The sequence below is a fragment of the Nannobrachium achirus genome (genome assembly GCF_963921795.1).
Source record: "Nannobrachium achirus genome assembly, chromosome: 1".
NCBI classification, from domain to species: domain Eukaryota; kingdom Metazoa; phylum Chordata; class Actinopteri; order Myctophiformes; family Myctophidae; genus Nannobrachium; species Nannobrachium achirus.
In genome coordinates, this window is record NC_137810.1 from 317,009 (window position 1) to 336,585 (window position 19,577).

At 40.9% G+C, this 19,577-nt stretch overlaps 1 protein-coding gene across 1 annotated transcript in view; it reads left to right on the forward strand.

Moving 5' to 3' along the window:
• Positions 1-604: 604 nt before the first annotated feature.
• LOC308304399 (calcium/calmodulin-dependent protein kinase type IV) overlaps positions 605-19,577 on the forward strand; it is a gene marked incomplete at both ends in the record, with an annotated part of 33,572 nt that continues 14,599 nt past the window's right edge. Inside the window, 5 exons of the mRNA XM_080748989.1 lie at positions 605-714; positions 3,790-3,868; positions 4,175-4,237; positions 8,513-8,595; positions 15,448-15,520. Coding sequence (XP_080605115.1) covers positions 605-714; positions 3,790-3,868; positions 4,175-4,237; positions 8,513-8,595; positions 15,448-15,520 — 408 coding nt within the window. The remainder of the gene's footprint in view (positions 715-3,789; positions 3,869-4,174; positions 4,238-8,512; positions 8,596-15,447; positions 15,521-19,577) is intronic.

Genomic DNA, 19,577 nt, shown 5'->3' on the forward strand with positions numbered 1-19,577 from the left:
TTTAAACATAAATAATCCTAATTAATTTACACATAAACAATAATTTAAACAAAGAATCATAATTAATTTAAACATAAAGCGTTGTTGACTCACAGACTCTTTAGTAAACAACAACAGACACTCACTGGTCTGCTGGATTTACGGGACCGGATCTTCTAGTTCTGCCGGACTGGAGTTTCTTCTGACTACCGGAGTGGATCTGCTGGTTTTACCGGACCGGAGTTTCTTCTGACTACCGGAGTGGATCTGCTGGTTTTACCGGAACGGAGTGTTCAGGATTAAGACTCTCATCCATCATGGCCTATTTCCTTAATCTGGGACTTACTTCATATTGACACGCACGTACACACACACGCACACACGCACACACACACACACACACACACACACACACACACACACACACACACACGCACACACACACACACACACACACACACACACACACACACACACACACACACACACACACACACACACACACACAGAGAGAGAGAGAGAGAGAGAGAGAGAGAGAGAGAGAGACAAACTCAGTGAACTGTGAGGTGGTCTCCATCATAACTCAGTGAACTGTGAGGTGGGTTAGGGTGAGGTGGTCTCCATCATGCCCACCTCTCGGCCCTCTAGCGCCGCCCTGGTGGAGTTCTGGGTGGACGGCTCCAGGAGAGACGCTACGGTGGAGGAATTCTACAGCATGGGGACGGAACTGGGCAGGTAGGGGTTAACACTGTGTGTGTGTGTGTGTGTGTGTGTGTGTGTGTGTGTGTGTGTGTGTTAGGGTTACCAACCGTCCCGTAAAATACGGGATCGTCCCTTTTTTGAGGGTCCCGTATTGAACTGATACGGGACGCTCTTTGTCCCGTATTTGAAGGTTGGGGGATAAATATGAATGACGGGACGATTTAATTGAGAAATGACAGCGATTCTGCCTGTCAGTGAGCTTCCACTCTGCTCTCCTCTGAGACAAGTGCTGCATCCCATTGCTGTGAGAGGCGCTGCGCTGTTTGTAAGCAGCCCATTGGCTTATTAACACAGTGTTGCTAAGACACAGTCTCCGCCCCCTACACAATCCCTTCCCATGGGCTGTAGGTTCAGTCCACAAGTTGCCTGCGTGAAACGAGTGCGTGTGAGCAAGCATACGACAGTGCTCGGCTCAGAACATTGTTTAATGTCTTAAAAAAAATGTGTGACAGAAGATTGTGTACAAGCAGATTAGACTTTGATTGATTGATTGATTGAAGACTTTATTAGAAGTTTGCATAGGAAAAGGTACAGTTTCATGACGGTACAGTTCACTGGTACAAGGTCTACTAAAAGGAGATCCATGAAAAGACTAAGCTTATTTCCACAGGAAACCATTTAAGTATCTCATATAACATTGAATGACAGACGAATAGAACACAGTACTATGCAGTAGATATGTAAAGAAAAGAAAAATGAGAGAACAAAAAAAAGAGTCTAAACAAACAGTAAGTATATACAAAGAAGAGGCAGGGGAGGGTAGGGTTGGGCTAGGTTAGTTTTTTTACCAGTTGCGAACGGCTGCTGCCTGTAAGTGGTTTTTCAGGGCAATTTTAAAGGATGCTAGTGATCCACACTCCTTTATGGCCTTTGGTAAGGCTTTCCACATTTTGGTGGTATAGCAGAAAAAAGAGTTTGACCCTTTGTTGGTTTTGACTCTGGGTTGAAAGTGATCTGTGGCGCTGCCTCTGGTGTTGTAATTATGGACATCCTTAATGTTTATAAAGTATTTTGACAGGTACTTGGGTATCATAGTGGTGTAGTGTATCGTGTACACCAGGCCCATTGCAAGTTGCTGTACTCTGTCATCTACTCTGAGCCACCCCACTCTTAACTGGTGAGTAGCGGTGAGGTGAGTCTGATAGGGAAGGTTAAGCAGGACCCTAATTAGTTTATTTTGGGCTGTTTGGAGTTTAGTTTTCAGGGCTTGTGGGGCGTCACGATACCATACGTGGACTCCGTAGTCAAAGAGGGGCTGGATTATTGCACCAGCTATGGTCTTCAGTGTGTTGAAATTGACCATTGGGGCGATCCTCTGTAGGAAACGAGTTCGTTGGTTGATTTTATTTATTACTTTATAGGTCATCTTTTCACTGGAAAGATTAGCTTCAAGGATACATCCTAAGTAAGGGATTTCGTTTTTTCGTGTTATGACCTTGTCACCCACTTTGATTGTGAAGTTATCGACTTTTTTGAGGTTATGATTTGATCCAAAGAGGATGGACTCAGTTTTTCCCAGGTGAATTGATAATTTGTTGTCGTTAAGCCATGTGCAGATCTTACTTAGTTCAGAGTTAAGTGTCTTTTCAACCTGCAAGTGGTCCTTGCCCGAGACTAGGAGAGCCGAGTCATCCGCGAACAGAAACAGGTTGCAGTCACAAGCAGATGCCATGTCGTTCACGTATGTTAGGAACAACAGAGGTCCCAGTATGCTACCTTGAGGAACACCACAGCTTTCTGGGAGGGGGGGGGGGGGGGGGGCAGGGTACCGTTAATCTCCACCACCTGTTCCCTCCCCACCAGGTAAGATTGCATCCAACTCACTGCTGCGCTGTCAAGACCGATGGCTTTTAGTTTCTCAATCAGAATAGAATGATTTACGGTGTCAAATGCCTTCTGGAGGTCCATCATGACCATGCCGCTATATTTGCCGTCATCCGCTTCGCATTTGATTTGGTCAGTCAAATAGAGAAGGCATGTGTCAGTGGAATGAGATTTTCTGAATCCAGATTGGAACTCGTAAATCAGATTATTCTCATCGAGATATCTTGCAATCTGTTCGTAGACTATTTTCTCCATGACTTTGGATATGGAGCTAAGAATGGAAACGGGACGGTAGTTTCCAGGGTCTAGTTTGCTACCTTTTTTATGCAGGAGGGTTACTTTTGCTAGTTTGAAGTCCTGGGGGACATGACCCTGTTCGATGGAAAGGTTAATTATGTGGGTAATGATTGGAGCAATGGTGGCGGCTGAATCTCTGAGAAATCTAGCTGGAATTTTATCAAGGCCAGTGGCCTTGTGTTGAGGTAGGGCGCTCAATTTTTTTAAACACTTCATCAGTTGTCACTGTGGCAAGTTTAAAACTGTCTTTTCTGACGCCCAGTTTATTGTAGAATTTCATGACTCCATGATAGGTGATAGCCTAAACAACAAGGTGAAAAAGCAGAAAATAAGCCATGGATATATTGGTATTCCTGGGAGCACTACAGTAGTCTTCTCTGCCAACTAAAGCGACCCCAGACAGGCTGTATGTGAAATAACATAATCATGCGTTGATTTTGTTTTTAAAACCTAATGGTTATTACTGTATGTCAATATGATTAAACTAGTGTTGGGTAACCAGAGAGTGGGCACATGATAACCAGGTAGACCTAGGCTATATGTTTTGGAAAATTGAGAGAAATACAATATAGGACTACACTACATGATTTTAAGGTAATAGGTTAGGTGGCCCAAAGACACCCGAATTAATATTGTGAAATGAAAAATATGATTTAATATAGGAAAATACCCGTTTTAGCCAACTTTATAACCGAAAATACCCGATTTTTGGCGCCGCATGTTTCATTAGGAGGTGTCCCGTATTTGAAACTCTGGGAGTTGGCAACCCTAGTGTGTGTGTGTAGAGGAGCTACATCAGTAGTGTGTATTTTACTTAATGGTTGTCTGTCTGTGTGTGTGTGTGTGTGTGTGTGTGTGTGTGTGTGTGTGTGTGTGTGTGTGTGTGTGTGTGTGTGTGTGTGTGTGCGTGTGCTTGTGTGTGTGTAGAGGTGCTACATCGGTGGTGTTTCGCTGTGAAGAGAAGCAGACTCAGAAACCTTACGCTGCCAAAGTTCTGAAGAAAACTGTGAGTTTATTACTTGTTATATTATATTATATTGTATCGTATCGTATCGTATCGTATCGTATTGTATTGTATTGTATTGTATTATATAATATACTTATTATGCATTAAATGGAAGACATTTATATAGAAATATACACACACACACGCACGCACGCACGCACGCACGCACGCACGCACGCACGCACGCACACACACACACACACACACACACACACACACACACACACACACACACACACACACACGTTTAAGTCCAGCTTTGCCCTCTGACCTCACAGATCTGACCTTTGCCCTCTGACCTCACAGATCGATAAGAAAATCGTGCGGACAGAGATCGGAGTCCTGCTGCGACTGTCTCATCCAAACATCGTGAGTCTCGATGTGTTCTGACCTGTTACCATCAGTACCAGAGGTCCTGGTAGGAGATAAAACCACCAGTACTAGAGGTCCTGGTAGGAGATAAAACCATCAGTACTAAAGGTCCTGGTAGGAGATAAAACCATCAGTACTAGAGGTCCTGGTAGGAGATAAAACCATCAGTACTAGAGGTCCTGGTAGGAGATAAAACCATCAGAGGTCCTGGTAGGAGATAAAACCATCAGTACTAGAGGTCCTGGTAGGAGATAAAACCATCAGTACTAGAGGTCCTGGTAGGAGATAACACCATCATTACTAGAGGTCCTGGTAGGAGATAAAACCATCAGTACTAAAGGTCCTGGTAGGAGATAAAACCATCAGTACTAGAGGTCCTGGTAGGAGATAAAACCATCAGAGGTCCTGGTAGGACATAAAACCATCAGTACTAGAGGTCCTGGTAGGAGATAAAACCATTAGTACTAAAGGTCCTGGTAGGAGATATAACCATCAGTACTAAAGGTCCTGGTAGGAGATAAAACCATCAGTACCAGAGGTCCTGGTAGGAGATAAAACCATCAGAGGTCCTGGTAGGAGATAAAACCATCAGTACTAAAGGTCCTGTTAGGAGATAAAACCATCAGTACTAGAGGTCCTGGTAGGAGATAAAACCATCAGTACTAGAGGTCCTGGTAGGAGATAAAACCATCAGTACCAGAGGTCCTGGTAGGAGATAAAACCATCAGTACCAGAGGTCCTGGTAGGAGATAAAACCATTACTAGAGGTCCTGGTAGGAGATAAAACCATCAGAGGTCCTGGTAGGAGATAAAACCATCAGTACCAGAGGTCCTGGTAGGAGATAAAACCATCAGTACTAGAGGTCCTGGTAGGAGATAAAACCATCAGTACTAGAGGTCCTGGTAGGAGATAAAACCATCAGTACTAAAGGTCCTGGTAGGAGATAAAACCATCAGAGGTCTTGGTAGGACATAAAACCATCAGTACTAAAGGTCCTGGTAGGAGATAAAACCATCAGTACTAAAGGTCCTGGTAGGAGATAAAACCATCAGAGGTCCTGGTAGGACATAAAACCATCAGTACTAAAGGTCCTGGTAGGAGATAAAACCATCAGTACCAGAGGTCTTGGTAGGAGATAAAACCATCAGTACTAGAGGTCCTGGTAGGAGATAAAACCATCAGTACTAAAGGTCCTGGTAGGAGATAAAACCATCAGAGGTCCTGGTAGGACATAAAACCATCAGTACTAAAGGTCCTGGTAGGAGATAAAACCATCAGTACCAGAGGTCCTGGTAGGAGATAAAACCATCAGTACTAGAGGTCCTGGTAGGAGATAAAACCATCAGTACTAAAGGTCCTGGTAGGAGATAAAACCATCAGTACTAGAGGTCCTGGTAGGAGATAAAACCATCAGTACTAGAGGTCCTGGTAGGAGATAAAACCATCAGTACTAGAGGTCCTGGTAGGACATAAAACCATCAGTACTAGAGGTCCTGGTAGGAGATAAAACCATCAGTACTAAAGGTCCTGGTAGGAGATAAAACCATCAGTACTAAAGGTCCTGGTAGGAGATAAAACCATCAGAGGTCCTGGTAGGAGATAAAACCATCAGTACTAGTCCTGGTAGGAGATAAAACCATCAGTACTAGAGGTCCTGGTAGGAGATAAAACCATCAGTACTAGAGGTCCTGGTAGGAGATAAAACCATCAGAGGTCCTGGTAGGAGATAAAACCATTAGTACCAGAGGTGTAGATGTGATTAAAGGAGATCTTTGAAACAGACATTTCTCCATAACGTAATGTCAATTTTAATGAAATGTTAGTTGTAATGTTAATGTAATATAATATAATGAAGTTTTGGGAGGGATCTTCAGGTCACATGTCACCTAAAGGGTTACTGTCACTTTAAGAATCATCTTAAAGGGGGCCTGTCACCTAAAGGGTGACTGTCACTTTAAGAATCATCTTAAAGGGGGCCTGTCACCTAAAGGGTGACTGTCACTTTAAGAATCATCTTGAACAACAAGTTAATATTTTTATGATGTCATTGTGGGGATGCGCAATTATAAGCCAATCAAATTAATTGTCTGTATAGCCTGACTGTATGACTACTCAGTGTACTGGTCAGCTGTTGTTGGGCAGATTACACTGAGACAGTTTGAGACTGTTTGAGGATCCACACTGGAGCGAGACCACATGACCTACTGTATCATACTATTATCATTTAATAGAGACCACATGACCTACTGTATCATACTATTATAATTTAATAGAGAGACCACATGACCTACTGTATCATACTATTATAATTTAATAGAGATCACATGACCTACTGTATCATACTATTATAATTTAATAGAGACCACATGACCTACTGTATCATACTATTATAATTTAATAGAGACCACATGACCTACTGTATCATACTATTATAATGTAATAGAGACCACTATTATAATTTCGGGGCTGACAGCGAACCTTTAACTTTTATACTGCCATATTTATTTATTATTTATTTGTGCTGGTGCCAGCAAAAAGTATCTACCTTTGCGATGTAATAGAAAATGATCTATGGATTATTTCCGAACCAAATCTTTTTCAATGGACACTTATATTTGTACTGTAGCCAAACTGGCGGCAGGAAGCCTTATGCAAGGAATGAATGTGAAATGACCCTCCCCTCTTTCCGTAGTTCAGAGCGTAGAAATGCATTTTCTAGATCAGTTCCACAGAATACAGCCAGGAAGTGATTTGGGACTCCATTATTGTTTACGTGTGGTGGAGATTTGAGAGCAGCGTTACGGGAGATGTTTTTAGTGTACCCGCACGACCCCTCAGCTTACAGTCATCAAACAAGGTAAAAGAATGAGCGTTAGGGTTAGGTTAGCGTATTGGCAACGCGATACGGACCCCTCAGCTTACAGTCATCAAACAAGATAAAAGAATGAGGGTTAGGGTTAGGGTTAGGGTTAGGTTAGCGTATTGGCAACGCGATACGGACTCCTCAGCTTACAGTCATCAAACAAGGTAAAAGAATGAGGGTTAGGGTTAGGGGTTAGCGTTCGTATTGGCGTTCGTATTGTGTGTGTGTGTGTAGATCACATGGTGTGTATTTTACTTAAAGGACCTACACCATGAATTTTCACTTTTTCTATTTTAAAACCTTTTTTTGGGGTCCCACTGGCACCTTCTATCCTCACAAAGTCCTATTTCTGTACATTGTGTCTTTCTCTGGTTTTGGGAAGACAGAGATGAAAAGCTTTCCACGGGTTCTCAGAACAGTGCTGTTCTGAGAGTTGATCCGTGTGACGTCACACGGATTCCCGTTTTTTTTTTCAGAGTAAAAAAAAAAAAAAAAATCAAAAACATTTTTTTTTCAAAAAAAAATTTTTTCAATTTTTTTTTCAAAACTTTTTTTTTTCAAAAACATTTTTTTTTTTCAAAAAACATTTTTTTTCAAAAACTGTCAAAAAGTCAAAAAAAATTTTTTTTTCAAAAAAATTCTTTTTTCAAAAAATCTTTTTTTCAAAACTTTTTTTTTCCAAAAATTTTTTTTTCAAAACTTTTTTTTTTCAAAACTTTTTTTCAAAAAACTTTTTTTTTCAAAAACTTTTTTTCAAAAAACTTTTTTTTTTCAAAAAACTTTTTTTTTTCAAAAACTATTTTTTTTTCAAAAAACTTCTTTTTTTTCTGGAAAAACCCCACTAGATGCTCCAGCTGCAATACCAAAACGGCCCCTGAGCAAACAGAGGCCGTTTTGGTATTGCAGCTGGAGAGCCTAGAACAAACAAAAAGAATGGTCAGAGTGTTTGTTGAGGGTTAAAACCTGTCTTATGCTGCATTCACACTACAGATATATAGTTGAACGTTTTGCTTGGTAATTCAATGTAATCTCAATGGAAACCAGCTTTAAAGATAGAGGAGACGCTCAGGACAAAGCTTTGAAAGCTTTAAAGCTGGTTTCCATTGAGATTACATTGAATTACCAAGCTAAACGTTCAACTATATATCTGTAGTGTGAATGCAGCATAAGACTCAGTTTTGAGCATATATTTATACAAAAAATATAGTTTTAAAAGCATGGTGTAGGCCCTTTAATGGTTGTCTATGTGTGTGTGTAGATCACATGGTGTGTATTTTACTTAATGGTTGTCTATGTGTGTGTGTGTGTAGATCACATGGTGTGTATTTTACATAATGGTTGTGTGTGTGTGTGTGTGTGTGTGTGTGTGTGTGTGTGTGCGTGTGCGTGTGCGTGTGCGTGTGTGTAGATCAGACTGAAGGAGATCTTTGAAACAGAAACAGACATTTCTCTGGTTCTGGAGCTGGTGACTGGAGGAGAGCTGTTTGACAGGTACCACACACACACACACACACACACACACACACACACACACACACACACACACACACACACACACACACACACACATTTTAATTCCTTTATTGGATTACGATTAGAGACATAAATCATCAAAATCCAATAGTAATAAGAGGCAATGCAGTTCAGTGCATAAGATCATGTTGATTCCCTAGGCTATAGCAGTCTATAACCCTAACCCTATGCTATAGCAGTCTATAACCCTAACCCTATGCTATAGCAGTCTATAACCCTAACCCTATGCTATAGCAGTCTATAACCCTATGCTATAGCAGTCTATAACCCTAACCCTATGCTATAGCAGTCTATAACCCTAACCCTATGCTATAGCAGTCTATAACCCTGGGCTATAGCAGTCTATAACCCTAACCCTATGCTACAGCAGTCTATAACCCTAACCCTATGCTATAAGTCAGATCATGAAACACAAACTATGGATATTATAGATGGCACCGTCTTTTACAAATAAAGTGGCTGCCAATGATGGCAGACACAGAGCAGAACTTGGACAAGTGTTTTGCTGCTTTTTTTGCCAGTCCAGCAAGTTGGAGTCCTCTCACACACATTTTATAACAAGTTGGAGTCCTCTCACACACATCTTATGAACATGTTGGAGTCCTCTCACACACATCTTATGAACATGTTGGAGTCCTCTCACACACCTTTTATGAACATGTTGGAGTCCTCTCACACACATCTTATGAACATGTTGGAGTCCTCTCACACACCTTTTATGAACATGTTGGAGTCCTCTCACACACATCTTATGAACATGTTGGAGTCCTCTCACACACCTTTTATGAACATGCCTTAGGCTACCTAATTTTACAATTATAACCACAAGCAGAGATGGCATTTGCAAGGGGCTGATATTTTGACCATTTATAGCTAAAGCAGGTGTCCATGTACATGTCAAAAGAGCATCCAACTTCTAAAATGAGAACTGACTTGTTGGATTCATTGATCATGTTGATCATGACAATGTCCGGATTATTGGGACAGTTTTCCACAGTATTGTATACAGTCCCTTGAAAGCGGGGCAGCCGTTCATAATGTGCGCAACAGATTCCAGTTCTTGGTTATTGTGCAAAAGGCAGTATGGCTGGTGTTGTGATGGGTACCAGAGGGCGAGGTTGTATTTGGTAGGTAAAACTTGTAACCGGGACTTTATTGTAAATTTGAGAATGGATTCATTTAGAGTTGTGTAGTATAAAATGGGACACAGTGAGAATGGATTCATCTATAGTAGAGTTGTGTAGTATAGAATAGGACACAGTTAGAATGGATTCATTTAGAGTTGTGTAGTATAGAATGGGACACAGTGAGAATGGATTCATCTATAGTAGAGTTGTGTAGTATAGAATGGGACACAGTGTGAATGGATTCATTTAGAGTTGTGTAGTATGGAATGGGACACAGTGAGAATGGATTCATTTAGAGTTGTGTGGTATAGAATGGGAAACAGTTAGAATGGATTCATTTAGAGTTGTGTAGTATAGAATGGGACACAGTGAGAATGGATTCATCTATAGTAGAGTTGTGTAGTATAGAATGGGACACAGTTAGAATGGATTCATCTATAGTAGAATTGTGTAGTATGTAATGGGACACAGTTAGAATGGATTCATCTATAGTAGAGTTGTGTAGTATAGAATGGGACACAGTGAGAATGGATTCATTTAGAGTTGTGTAGTATAGAATGGGACACAGTTAGAATGGATTCATTTAGAGTTGTGTAGTATAGAATGGGACACAGTGAGAATGGATTCATCTATAGTAGAGTTGTGTAGTATAGAATGGGACACAGTTAGAATGGATTCATTTAGAGTTGTGTAGTATAGAATGGGACACAGTGAGAATGGATTCATTTAGAGTTGTGTAGTATGGAATGGGACACAGTGAGGATGGATTCATTTAGAGTTGTGTAGTATAGAATGGGACACAGTGAGAATGGATTCATTTAGAATTGTGTAGTATAGAATGGGACACAGTGAGAATGGATTCATTTAGAGTTGTGTAGTATAGAATGGGACACAGTGAGAATGGATTCATTTAGAGTTGTGTAGTATAGAATGGGACACAGTGAGAATGGATTCATTTAGAGTTGTGTAGTATAGAATGGGACACAGTGAGAATGGATTCATTTAGAGTTGTGTAGTATAGAATGGGACACAGTGAGAATGGATTCATTTAGAGTTGTGTAGTATAGAATGGGACACAGTGAGAATGGATTCATCTATAGTAGAGTTGTGTAGTATAGAATGGGACACAGTGTGGTGTAGTATAGAATGGGACACAGTGTGGTGTAGTATAGAATGGACACAGTGTGGTGTAGTATAGAATGGACACAGTGTGGTGTAGTATAGAATGGACACAGTGTGGTGTAGTATAGAATGGGACACAGTGTAGAATGGGACACAGTGTGGTGTAGTATAGAATGGGACACAGTGTGGTGTAGTATGTAATGGGACACAGTGTGCTCAGCACACAGTAGGCAGACCAGTTTCCCCAGTAAGTGCAGCTCAGTCCAGCGTTGCCGCTGGTGGGCTTGGTGATGTTCAATAATGTCCCGTCTGCAGTTTTTGTGGTCCAGCATTTCTGTGTTTTCGTCGGTGTTCAGCACCGCCCGGCGCCCGCACGGAGATACTCCCGTTGGTTACCGCCACGTCGCCAGCCTCCACCACACGGCACGCGTCGCTCCAGCTCAGATGGATTTGAGCGCTGTTGCATAAGTCGTTGAGATCAGGCCAGTTAGAGCGCACTCCAAATCCCGGTGCGCGCGTGTCTAGTTTCCCACTCTGCTTTTTTCTGAATCCCAGAAAGTTGGCCTCAGTTGTTGAGTGTGGGACTTTGAGCTTTGACAGATCTAGGAGAAGTGATGCTCGTTGTTCTCTGACAGCAGGATCCTCGTTGTTAAGCATACAGACAAGATGATTTATTCTCCTAGCTGCGTACATCCATTCATAACCCCCCCTGGCTTCTTTTATAGAAGACACATGCACACACACGCATCCACGCATGCACGCATGCACGCGCACATCGTGGTCTGTTTGCGATTCCAAAAGAGCCCATGTAGGCTACTACCACATATAGACATATAGACATTAACACTATCACTGCTGAGCTCTAGTAGACATATAGACATTAACACTATCACTGCTGAGCTCTGGTAGACATTTAGACATTAACACTACCACTGCTGAGCTCTGGTAGACATATAGACATTAACACTATCACTGCTGAGCTCTAGTAGACATATAGACATTAACACTATCACTGCTGAGCTCTAGTAGACATATAGACATTAACACTATCACTGCTGAGCTCTAGTAGACATATAGACATTAACACTATCACTGCTGAGCTCTAGTAGACATATAGACATTAACACTATCACTGCTGAGCTCTAGTAGACATATAGACATTAACACTATCACTGCTGAGCTCTAGTAGACATTTAGACATTAACACTATCACTGCTGAGCTCTAGTAGACATATAGACATTAACACTATCACTGCTGAGCTCTAGTAGACATATAGACATTAACACTATCACTGCTGAGCTCTAGTAGACATATAGACATTAACACTATCACTGCTGAGCTCTAGTAGACATATAGACATTAACACTATCACTGCTGAGCTCTAGTAGACATATAGACATTAACACTATCACTGCTGAGCTCTGGTAGACATATAGACATTAACACTATCACTGCTGAGCTCTAGTAGACATATAGACATTAACACTATCACTGCTGAGCTCTAGTAGACATATAGACATTAACACTATCACTGCTGAGCTCTGGTAGACATATAGACATTAACACTATCACTGCTGAGCTCTAGTAGACATATAGACATTAACACTATCACTGCTGAGCTCTAGTAGACATATAGACATTAACACTACCACTGCTGAGCTCTAGTAGACATATAGACATTAACACTACCACTGCTGAGCTCTAGTAGACATATAGACATTAACACTACCACTGCTGAGCTCTGGTAGACATATAGACATTAACACTATCACTGCTGAGCTCTAGTAGACATATAGACATTAACACTATCACTGCTGAGCTCTAGTAGACATATAGACATTAACACTACCACTGCTGAGCTCTAGTAGACATATAGACATTAACACTATCACTGCTGAGCTCTAGTAGACATATAGACATTAACACTACCACTGCTGAGCTCTAGTAGACATATAGACATTAACACTACCACTGCTGAGCTCTGGTAGACATATAGACATTAACACTATCACTGCTGAGCTCTAGTAGACATATAGACATTAACACTATCACTGCTGAGCTCTAGTAGACATATAGACATTAACACTATCACTGCTGAGCTCTGGTAGACATTTAGACATTAACACTATCACTGCTGAGCTCTGGTAGACATATAGACATTAACACTATCACTGCTGAGCTCTAGTAGACATATAGACATTAACACTATCACTGCTGAGCTCTAGTAGACATATAGACATTAACACTACCACTGCTGAGCTCTGGTAGACATATAGACATTAACACTACCACTGCTGAGCTCTAGTAGACATATAGACATTAACACTATCACTGCTGAGCTCTAGTAGACATATAGACATTAACACTATCACTGCTGAGCTCTGGTAGACATATAGACATTAACACTATCACTGCTGAGCTCTAGTAGACATATAGACATTAACACTATCACTGCTGAGCTCTGGTAGACATATAGACATTAACACTATCCCTTTGGAGTGATGGTTAAGATTTTGGACTTTCACGTGGGAGGCCCGGGTTCGAAGCCCGGGTGGGGAGGTCCGATTCACCTCCGTTACATTCTGCTTCACAGTGTTGTGTATTCTATAGGATTGTGGAGAGAGGTTACTACAGTGTATATATTGTGTATTCTATAGGATTGTGGAGAGAGGTTACTACAGTGTATATATTGTGTATTCTATAGGATTGTGGAGAGAGGTTACTACAGTGTATATATTGTGTATTCTATAGGATTGTGGAGAGAGGTTACTACAGTGTATATATTGTGTATTCTATAGGATTGTGGAGAGAGGTTACTACAGTGTATATATTGTGTATTCTATAGGATTGTGGAGAGAGGTTACTACAGTGTATATATTGTGTATTCTATAGGATTGTGGAGAGAGGTTACTACAGTGTATATATTGTGTATTCTATAGGATTGTGGAGAGAGGTTACTACAGTGTTTATATTGTGTATTCTATAGGATTGTGGAGAGAGGTTACTACAGTGTATATATTGTGTATTCTATAGGATTGTGGAGAGAGGTTACTACAGTGTATATATTGTGTATTCTATAGGATTGTGGAGAGAGGTTACTACAGTGTATATATTGTGTATTCTATAGGATTGTGGAGAGAGGTTACTACAGTGTTTATATTGTGTATTCTACCACTTTTTCGAGTCACGTGTTCAAATACTGGATTCTGATTGGCTAAATTCCGGAGGTTATGACAGAACAACTGCCGCAAAGTTGTGTGAGGACTTGTCCGAGATCAATGCGCCTCAGTGTACATCCGGGGACTTCAGGAGGTAGTCGGAACACCTTTCCCCCAACCAACAAATGACCGTGGCAACGGTCCTATGTTTACTAACGTGCATGCTATAGTCGCCGATTTATTTGGATCCAATGCAATCCGCCAACTTTAAAGCCCCTTTTCTCTGAACCTATGCCTTTCTGGAAGCGAACAGCCTCTATTTACGGCCGGAACGGTACTTCTAACTGACGTTAGCTTAGCTGTAAGCTAGACGCATGGATTAGTATGGAGTTGGCGCCATCTGTTGGTGAGTAGAAGATGTTGTTGGTGGAACTATCTGCTGTCTCGCGGAAGTTTTATAGGCAATAATGATTGTAACTTAAGATCCTTGCAAGTTACAACTATGTGTTTTCTTTCATGTATAAGGGAAAAAGTGGTAGAAAAGCTATTTACCACTCGGGGTCGGACATTATGCTCTGATAATGTCCTGTGTGAGGGTGTTATCGGACTCGGCTTCGCCTCGTCCGATCACCCCCTCACACAGGACATTATCAGAGCATAATGTCCTCTCACTCGGGGTAAATTGCTTACTTCTATAGGATTGTGAATAAAGCTTCAGTGTATATATTGTGTATTCTATCCATTGTGCATTAATTGTGCAGAAGGCGTGCAGACATTTCCGGTGTCGCAGCCGATGTGATCTACAAGCTCACAGCGGTTTAATCTGCGACGCGACGTGAGCTTGTATGTCTGCTGTTAACCGGAAGTGTTAACAGCAGGAAGGTAAATTCTGGTGGAAACAGGTGGATAGGATTGTGAATAAAGCTTCACAGTGTATATTGTGTATTCTATAGGATTGTGAATAAAGCTTCACAGTGTATATTGTGTATTCTATAGGATTGTGAATAAAGCTTCAGTGTATATTGTGTATTCTATAGGATTGTGAATAAAGCTTCACAGTGTATATTGTGTATTCTATAGGATTGTGAATAAAGCTTCACAGTGTATATTGTGTATTCTATAGGATTGTGAATAAAGCTTCACAGTGTATATTGTGTATTCTATAGGATTGTGAATAAAGCTTCACAGTGTATATTGTGTATTCTATAGGATTGTGAATAAAGCTTCACAGTGTATATTGTGTATTCTATAGGATTGTGAATAAAGCTTCAGTGTATATATTGTGTATTCTATAGGATTGTGAATAAAGTTTCAGTGTATATTGTGTATTCTATAGGATTGTGAATAAAGCTTCAGTGTATATTATATTATATTATTATTATATTATATTATATTATTCCAGGATTGTGGAGAGAGGTTACTACAGTGAGAGAGACGCAGCTCATGTCATTAAACAGATACTGGAGGCTGTAGCGGTAAGACTTCTTACACCTTATTACATCACTGTGTGTGTGTGTGTGTGTGTGTGTGTGTGTGTGTGTGTGTGTGTGTGTGTGTGTGTGCGTGTGCATGTGTGTGTGTGTGCGTGTGTGCGTGCGTGCATGCGGAATTACAAGCCATAAATAATGTGCATTGCACTTGTCTTAAGTTATGTGGAAATATAGCAAATAAAAGAGAAGTTATCAAGTAATGTCATTTTATCAACTGGCCCGCGGGCCGCGGCCCCTTGACATTTTTGAAATGTGGCCCACCGGTTCAGAAGTTTGAGTATCCCTGCTGTATGTAACTACATTTATCACCATGTTTTTAATTCAAAATGAGTTATAGACCTGTCAGACTCTTAACATACAGTACTAGAGATTCTCTGACAAATGTTTCAGAGCTTAAATCGACATGTAAATATGAAATAAAAATCATATGATACTAATATATATATTATATATATATATATATAATATATATATATCATATATTATTCCCCCCAGGAATCCACAGAGAAAAAGATCTGATTCCGTGATGAACAATCCTGATTCTGCGGAGAGCAATTCTTGATTCCGCGGCTTGAAAGTTAATATTCCGCGGGCATTAAAAGAATACGTAAAAAAATTACCAGTTATGAAGCAAACATATTGTTCTATGTAATAATGAAGTAGAAATGAACTTATGAATCTAATTGCAATACCAAAACACTGTGAAACATTGTGGCTATAAACTAATCAACATCACTATTCTCTTTGTCCCTCTTGGGCAGATTTATTTGCATCATCATCATGCTCACTATCTGCCTGAGAAGCACACTGCACTTTGAAATTAACCATTTAATATCCATTTAATATCCATTTAATATCCATTTAATATCCATTTAATATCCATTTAGGCCTAGAATTATTGAATGCTTAAACCCAGTGAAAAATAGCAGATATACAAGCTGCGAGCTTGTAGATCTGCTATTTTTGAAAAAGTTGTTAAAATGTGTGCAAATCTTTGAACATATGTATTTTCAAAGCGAATGTTTGTAACTCAAATTTTGCTTCTGGGGGGTCCCTGGAACTAAATATTTTGAGATTTTGAAATTGGATCCCCTTTATCATGCAGCTCTGAGATTCATAACAAATTTGCCTTTCAGGACTCATCACTGCATGTTGTATGCTGCAGTTGATCTCGCAGGTTACAAGATTGGTTGAATTTTGTATACAAAGCCTTACTTGGTGCAGCTTCCTTTTTACATTGCCTCCAAATTTGTACTGGTCAAGAATGGGCTAAATCTCAGATCAAATGCCTGGTTACGCTGTGTAGTACCTGCATTTACATCTGAGGGAGGCAAAAAAAGCCTCTCCTTTTTTGGCCCCTGGTCATGGAATGACCTTCAGTCCAGACTCAAATTGGCTGTGTTAATTCCTTTGAGAAGTTTTAAGAGAATCACTCAGACAGATCTACAAACGCTTGCACTTGTTCAGACCTGTAATTAATTTGCTCTGTGATCTCTTCCTTTGGGTACATTCATTGGGCATACTGTGCGTGTACTGCTACCTGTGAATTGTAAACTAGTTTAGTATTTAGTGTACATTTTGTATTTTTGGAGTTCTTAGGTATCTGTTTGTGTATCATGGATGTTCTATTTTTTGTTGTGATGTCTTGTATGTAAGCAAGGATTGTGTAATTTTTTTATTTCTGCCTCTTGGCCAGGTCATGTGTTTTTATCTGGTTAAATAAAGGTTAAAAAAAAAAGATGGGGGTCCGTGGCCAAATACATATCACGTTGGGGGTCCTTCACATGAACAGGTTTGAGAACCACTGACATAGTAGTCTCTCAAGAACAGACTAACTGAGCTCCAGTTAAGTGAAAAGGACCTTTTCTTTGACGATGGCTGGCCAGATTGCTGACATAGAAACATTGTTTTTTCGAAAAATCTTAGAAGGATTCAAAAGACACTTATAGAATCGGGTCAAAATTCAAATGTTCACGATTAAAAAAAAAATATAGCAGATCTACAAGCTGTGCCGCGCTGTGAGCTTGTATATCTGCTATGTTTCACTAGTTAAAGCATTCAATAATTCTAGGCCTAAATGGGTTGTTAAAGTACAGGAAGACCAGTGCCTTGATGTTGGGCTCAGACAGTGAGCGTCTCCTGAATGATAGCACCACTTTGTAAATGCTATTTGACCTTTCCTCATCTGCTGGATTCGTGACACGGTCCTTGTACCTCTTTGAGTTCGTGACACAGTCCTTGTACCTCTTTGAGTTCGTGACACAGTCCTTGTACCTCTTTGAGTTCGTGACACAGTCCTTGTACCTCTTTGAGTTAGTGACACGGTCCTTGTACCTCTTTGAGTTAGTGACACGGTCCTTGTACCTCTTTGAGTTCGTGACACAGTCCTTGTACCTCTTTGAGTTAGTGACACGGTCCTTGTACCTCTTTGAGTTAGTGACACGGTCCTTGTACCTCTTTGAGTTCGTGACACAGTCCTTGTACCTCTTTGAGTTCGTGACACGGTCCTTGTACCTCTTTGCCAATCTGGACAGCTGATGCAGAAGCTCTTGCATGCTGTCCCAGAATAGATCTGTGTCAACCATTCCAGAGACTTGACTGCAGCTGGGCCAAACTTTGTGAAGTACCGGTTGATTTCTTCCTTTGGTAGATCTTGGAAACCAGGGATGCTGCTCAGATCTCACTGAACAAGACGACACTTCTGGGATTGAAAACCCTGCATTCTGGCTGGGCAGCATCCATGTACTTGGACAACTTCTCCTCTGCAAGTCGGTAGGCCTGTTCAAACACAGCCAGGGTCTTCTCCTTCTTCTTCTTCTGTTCAAACACAGCCAGGGTCTCCTTCTTCTTCTTCTGTTCAAACACAGCCAGGGTCTCCTTCTTCTTCTTCTTCTGTTCAAATATAGCCAGGGTCTCCTTCTTCTTGGCATATGGGACATTTGGGCCAAATAAGTGGTCACATGATTCCACCTTTAGCTACTTGTTGGCTGCAAATGTGATCTGCAGATCTTCCCAAATGTCAAAACCCTGCATTGTGACAGGATTGTTGCTTTAAAACAGGCTGCAAAGGCAGAGAAGCACCTGTGACTTTTCAGCAATGATGTTGAGGTGCATCTGCAGTATCATAGAGAGATCTTCATCATACAGAAGCTCCAGACAGCCTGCAGACCTCCATCTCCTCTTTGAAAAAGGATTTGTGCAAGGCTGTAACTCGGGCTAGGAGCGTCCGGGAGAGCCGGGGCCGGTACCTATTCGTCCGCCAAGGCAACGCGGAGACCCCACCCCTCATTTCTCACATGGCCCTCTTCTAGCGCCACCTTCAGGCCGATTTTTAAAACACATTTTTGGCCACTGCTCCTACAGTTTTGGCCCTAAAATCACGCAAATTGCTACACAGTATGTCTACACTCATCCCATCAACATGAATCTGTCCCATATAGCGCCACCTTCAGGCCGATTTTTAAAAACACATTTTTGGACACTGCTCCTACAGATTTTGCCAGAAAATCACGAAAATCACTACACACTATGTCTACACTCATGTCATCAACATGGATCAGGAACCCAAACCATGTTATGTTATGTTATGTTATGTTATGTTATGTTATGTTATGTTATGTTATGTTATGTTATGTTATGTTATGTTATGTTATGTTATGTTATGTTATGTTAGGGTTAGGGTTAGGCTAACCCTAACCCTAACCCTAACCTCTGGAAGATACCTAGAAAGAAACTTCTCATCAAGGGATTGTCAGATCTGGACAAGGACCACTGGTTGAAAACCACTGGGGCACAAGTCAAGGATACATTACTAAAACAATAGCATACCGGACCCGGCCTCGTAGCCGGAGGTCGGAGAAATCACTCCATTACACCGAGCGGAGCGTCTTTCTCACTATGGTAGTCAATGTAAACAGTCAGACGATGTTCCTAACTTCCTAGTTCCTAGTCCATTAAAAATCAGCACCATCTGCTCTGGTATCGTCACACACACACACACACACACAAGACACAGCACATGCATGCATGCAACGGCAAACAC